The sequence below is a fragment of the Pezoporus flaviventris genome, unplaced genomic scaffold, assembly GCF_033815535.1.
Source record: "Pezoporus flaviventris isolate CSIRO_AGI_PZ_B2104156 unplaced genomic scaffold, CSIRO_AGI_Pfla_v1 ptg000116l, whole genome shotgun sequence".
NCBI classification, from domain to species: domain Eukaryota; kingdom Metazoa; phylum Chordata; class Aves; order Psittaciformes; family Psittacidae; genus Pezoporus; species Pezoporus flaviventris.
The window spans coordinates 3,293,504-3,299,598 of record NW_026892664.1 but is presented as its reverse complement, the minus strand read 5'-3'; the positions used below and the strand labels follow the sequence as shown (position 1 = coordinate 3,299,598).

Here is a 6,095-nt window from a genome sequence, read left to right as displayed (position 1 = left end):
GTTTCCTGTGAGGAAAAGAGGCCTGGTATTATTGAGGGTAATTTCTTCTTCTAGGAGCGGGCCTGCGAAGTGAAATGAACTTTGAGGCTCAATCTCCTCTTGGTTTTCTTCCAAGAATGGTGTGATTTGGGGGGTCTGTTTCTCATTCAGTATTATCATAGACTTTTGTGCAGAAACTCTGGAAGAACTTCCATAAAGTCATGAGTATCAGTGGAAAATCTCAGTATTTCAGTGCCCCATTGGCTTTCACACTGCCCATGGACTGTTCATGTCCCAGATGACAGAACTCTTCTATGTTGCCAGTGGCTGAAGAATGTTCTCCTGCACTTCAGCAGAGCCCCCTTCACCTCCTTGTTCCTCAGGCTGTAGATGAATGGGTTGAGCATGGGGGTGACCATTGTGTAGATGATGGAGGCCACCTTATCCAGGCTCCTGTGACTAGAGGGAGGTTGTAGGTACATGAAGAATGATGTCCCGAAGAACAAGGAAACAGACATCAAATGGGAGGCACAGGTGTGGAAGGCTCTGGCCCTGCTCTGTGCTGAGCACACCCTTAGCACAGTACAGAGAATAGAGATGTAGGAGAGTAAAATGACCATGCTCGTGCCCACCACGTTGATGGTGACAAAGGCAAAGATGACCATCTCACTGCTGTGGGTGTCAGAGCACACGAGCTTTAGAACAGGGACAACATCACAGAAGAAGTGGTCGATGCGGTTGGGACCACAGAAGGAACCTCCAAACACGCACCATGTGTAGACGATGGCACTGAGGAAGGCGAATAGGTAGGATGATGCTATCAGCTGCCAGCAGACACGGCTGGAGATGATGGTCACATAAAGCAGGGGCTGGCGGATAGCAACGTGCCGGTCATAGGCCATCATGGCCAGGAGATGACACTCAATAGTAGCAAAGAAAGCAAAAGTGAGGAACTGCGTCATGCAGCCAGTGAAAGAAATGGTTTTGTCCTCTGATAACAGGTCTGCCAGCATCCTGGGGGAGATGACTGTGGAATAGCAGATGTCAGTGAAGGCAAAATGGGCGAGGAAGAAGTACATGGGGGTGTGGAGGCTGGGAGACACCCGAACCAATGTGAAAATGGCAAAGTTCCCCACCAGAGTGACAATGTAAATCACTAGAAACAAGACAAAAAGAGGAGTCTGCTCACATGGGCTGTCTGCAATTCCCAAGAGGATAAATTTAGTCTGTGTGTGATTTCCTCTCATGACCAGGTGTTACCTCCTGAGGCAAAAGGAAGAGAAACATCAAACTGATCAAAAATGGACATTGAGATGTGGACCATATCTAACTCCAATCAGTGACCATTTTAACTGCCATAGAATAACTGCAAATAGAATTTTCCATTTTATTTTCTAACCAAAATTATATCTATTTTATGTTTTTCAGATAAGGTGTTTAGAACAGAACATGGAGTTTCTTGAAGCAAAAAGGGGCATTTTTGTTTTTCTGTGGTGGAATAGTTAAAACACCGGAGTTACTCAGGCACACGTGTTTTCAGGTTTGAGCAAAGATTCAGATCTATATTCACTTTCAATTTGAAGGCAATTTGTATCAGAAGACACCTCAGATGAACCTCATAGGATTGCATTTAATCATGGATCAAGAGAAATGGTCAGTCGCAGTGAAAGCCCCGCTTACACATGAATGACCTCCAGACATTTTCCCTCAGCTTTTAGTTATCATTCCAGTCACCAAATCACATTTACAAAACTATTTGAGATCATTTACATCAAATAACATTGACATTGGTAAATTCATGATTTATACACTTCTGAGTTACAGCAGGCTATAGCATCTTAAACATATGGGCATTAAGCTGCTTGCTTTAAAAAGGAATTTATGTTCTAACAGGCTGATTCCAAAGGCTCATTTGTTAGTGATTATATTCTGATGACAATCTGAATTGTTGCATTTCTGTATAACAGAATAAGAGTCATCCACTTTTAACTCTTGAATAAATCAGTGCATCTTGCTTTAGCTGCCTATGCAAAAGAAACACAGCATGCATCAGACATTACTCCCTCTTATAAAGAAAACCCACACTGGTAAGGCTGTTTTCTGACACAGCTTTACCTAAGAGGACGCAAGAACATGAAGACAAAAGCACACGACCTCAACGCAGGTGAGGTTCTGCCTTGTGTTGGTATTACCTCCTGTGCCTTCCCTCTGCCATCGAGTGATGGGAGTCAAGGTTTTATCTCCAATGCAGCAGAGAACATCTACATGTCAGCATCACTTCTGTTAAGCAACTGATGTGAAGAGAGGTGAGCTCCTGCCAGACTCCAAGAGCCCAGCTTGTGGTGCTTAGGCTGTAAATACAGTTGCATGTGCTCTCCTGGGAGGAAGCCTCCAGGGCTGCTCATGCTTTAGCAGAGGAAAACAAAAAGAAGGAAAAGCAAAGGGTATGAAATCAGCTCTGAAAGGCATTGTGGTGCTTGGGAATCTGAGAGACATGGTGTGGGTGAGCCATCCCTGAGAACAGCTGCACAGTTATGGGTAGCTCATAGGATGCTTCTGACATACTTGTGGACCATGCAAATGTTTTGGTCTGAACATACAGACACAATGAAAATGGGTTTAGAGACATTCCAGATCTTGCACACAGTCCTCAAAAGGAACATGAAGAACAAGTGACTCCATCTCTGGAGCTGCTGATGTCCCTCTGTGGAGGGTGAACCCAGTTTTCCAGCCCCAATGGGGTTATCCACATGTAGTGTCTGGATGTCCAGAGGCTGAGCTGGTGCATCTGGACTTCCACTGTATTCAAGGATGAAAAACAGGCATTTTGAAGCAGAGAGGATTTGTCCCAGGCCGAACTAATAGGCCTTTATCCCCCTGACCAGCCTCAGCTGGGGCTCCATCCCCACCCTCCTCCTATTGTTCCCCCATCTCTATTTAAGCTCAGAACAGGTAGGATTAGTCTTTACTAGAGGAGTTCTGGTTTCCAGTTTAGTAGGAGTTCAGCACACCTATGCAATCTTTTGGTGGTCACCTAGGTTTTCTCATCTATCTTCATTGCAATTTTTTCACCTGATCCTGCAAAAGAGACTGACTCGACCTGACTTGGCTTGGTCTTGAATCTGCCTCCTCATCACCAGCTTTCCTGATGCTCTGGAGCCTTGGTTAAATTTGGCCCAGTTCTCTGTTCCTGCCCTACTTCTCTTGCTCAGGTGCTGTGGGATGGTCCCTGCACACCAGGGTGTTCTCCTTTGGTTCTGTTTAGACAGATAAAGGAGACAAACCCCTGTGGTACTTTCCAGGCTTCTGCAGAGTAGAACCCATCACCCTCTGCACCCCAACAGCCCAGCCAGTGCTCACTGCTCTGGCAGTCCCTCTCCACCCAGAACATGTCCCTGCATGAGCAAATTAGGAGACGATAGCAATAAATTAATCCTTACATTCAAGCGTTCTTATCTTTTCCTTAGTGCCTTCTCGTTTACCAAGTATAAAATTAGACTTTCATTCTTCAGTAGTTTATCAACACTTTTGTTTGAATGTAGCTTTAGAACAACGTTTCTGTGCTGGTTTTGTGACAGAGGACACCAGAGCTTCACGGACACCAGGGACTTTGGTTTCCCCAGCCACTTCCTTGGGTTTCCAGGCTTGGTTTGGAACCATTTCTAAGTCTTGCTTTTTTCCTATGAATGGTTTGTGTAGAAAGACCACAGACAATCCGATTTATCTACACTTTTTTATTGCCCTTAGTATCTGGGTTTTTTTCCCTGTGTCTTGGTCTTTTCTGATCCACACTGGATATTAGCACCAGGATCCTTGCTAGCCTGTCAAAAATATCTTCCAAAGCTGTCAGCATCTCCAGGTGATAGCTTAAAACCTGCATTATGACTTCATTCAAACTGCAAACTCCAGCACCTCACTGCACACCATGGGACAGGGTGAAGGACGCTGAGGCTCTACAGGAAACATTCTCATATGGATGCTGATGGCTTCTGCCCCTGATGGTACCCTGGTGATGGAGGCAAGGGCTGATATCCCTCCCTGCTCTGCATGGAGCTGGATCCAAACTGGGACTCACCTTTCACTTCTTAGGGATCAGTGCTTAAATCCTTCCTATGGCCATCATAATGGAGAGGACACCCTCTGCCTCCCATGTCCTGCAAGGTGGCCATGGGGGCTTTGTGAGCAGTGTGAGCATTTGGGACCAGGACTGATGCAAAGCAAGGAGGGACCATACCCGTGTACACCTACTATGTCCATCACATCCATACACATATCTCATGCCCTGCGGAGAAGGCTCTCCCCCATCCATCTCCTGCTGTGCCTGTGGGGCTGATATTGAGCAGGGAGATGAGGAGGTGTGAGAGGCAGAGCTGACAGCAGGAGCAGGATGGAGGGGGTGCATCCTCAGCATCTCACCATGTCCTGCAGCTCCTGTGAATGGTTTTACTGCTGGAGAGAGAAGGAAAGGGGAGGATGTGGCTCTGGAAGGGGCTGGAACCCAAAATGGTGCCCAGATAGTTGGGGTTTGCTCCCAGTGTGCACTGCCAGGGGATCTGGCTGATCTCTGGTGGGAATCCGTGTGACATGCACTTTCCTTTCATGTTTCGCTGTAGAAGGAGGTTCCCCACAACACCCATGAAGGCTTTAACCTGCCAGAGGGGAGACTGAGATGAGCTCTTAGGCAGAAGCTCTTCCCTGGGAGGGTGCTGAGGCGCTGGCACAGGGTGCCCAGAGAAGCTGTGGCTGTTCCATCCCTGGCAGTGTTCAAGGCCAGGTTGGACACAGGGGATTGGAACAAGCTGCTCCAGTGGAAGGCGTCCCTGCCCGTGGCAGGGGTTGGAGCTGGAGGAGCTTTAAGTTCCCTTCCAACACAAACCAGGCTGGGATTCTGTGATGGGCTTGGGAGCATCCATCAGAGCCACCAGCGACAGGGGCAACCTTAAAGCACCCCCATTCAGAAGGGCCCTTTCCCCCTGTTGCTGCCCATTTCAGTCCTTCACCACACTCCTCACTGTTCCTCCCCATCTCCTTCCTTTCACTTTTGGGCACCGCTCCCTCAGGCTCTCCTTTGTCTCTTGTGCTTCCAGCACGATGGGTGGAAGAAGGTGAATGTCATCATCAAGGAGAGCACAAGGACTGGGGCTGCCTCCGTCCCCACTGAGGTGAATAACCAAATTCCCCAGGAAGCCGTCACCACGCAGAAGAAGGACAGGAGGGTGACCATGAGCAGCCAGCACATAGGTACCAAGGCCAAGTCACACCTGACCAATCTGAGTGCCTTGGCTGATGTGAGCATTGATGTTTGCATGGACAAGAAGTAGAGGACAGCATTTACCTCGTTGTTAGCAAGGTCACCACGATCTCCTGTGGGCTTCTTTGCAGCCAAACTTGTGAGCTATGATTTGAGCAAAAGGAATTGAAGATGGGTGGAAAGCTGCTTCATTGCCTGTGGCGCCTGACATTGCTGATGGACGCTGGTACCAGCTCCCATCAGCAAGGTTCCCCTCATCTACCTGCCATGATAATGTCAACCATGGCCCTTCTGAAGATGTAACTGTCTCAGAAATGCTCCAAAAGTGGATGTGAAAGGTGGGCTTGTTCTGTGGTTTGCTCTAAGGGAGCCCAAAGTCCTGCTGCTCGCTCAAGCTGAGGTCATCTCCTCTGGGTACACTTGTTTGTAAGCGGCGAGGAGAAGCAGACAGGCCAACCCAATATGGGTGATAAGCAAGCTTCTACTTTATTTGTGATGAAGTTCACATATATATAGGAGTGGTATCCAGCCACTCCTCCTTGGCACAACAGTATTGGTTAGCCCCACACAGCTTCCTCCACATTCTCCTCCCATGTCTGGTTTCCGGTTACCTGTGGGGGCCACCCCCTGCCTTGCTTGCACAGTCCTCCAGGGCTCTATGGTCCTGCTCTTAGAGTCATTCTGCAACAATTCCCCCCTTTTTCTTTGTGCGAGCAAGGCATTGTGGGTTATTCTGTTCACCTGTTTTATCACACAACTATAAGCAAGTCTAATAGCTACGATGATTAACCTAACAATCATTAATTGCACTAATAAGTGCAATACTTTAAACAGCAGTGTTTGACTGTAATGTCCCGTGAAGACA

The 6,095-nt window shown here is 47.7% G+C and overlaps 1 protein-coding gene across 1 annotated transcript; it reads right to left on the bottom strand.

Annotated features, from left to right (window-relative positions):
* Positions 1 to 266: 266 nt before the first annotated feature.
* On the bottom strand, positions 267 to 1,226 carry LOC133282208 (olfactory receptor 5AP2-like). The gene has a single exon (XM_061478271.1). It carries the CDS (start codon positions 1,224 to 1,226, stop codon positions 267 to 269), a length of 960 nt encoding a protein of 319 aa, XP_061334255.1.
* Between the last annotated feature and the right edge of the window lie 4,869 nt (positions 1,227 to 6,095).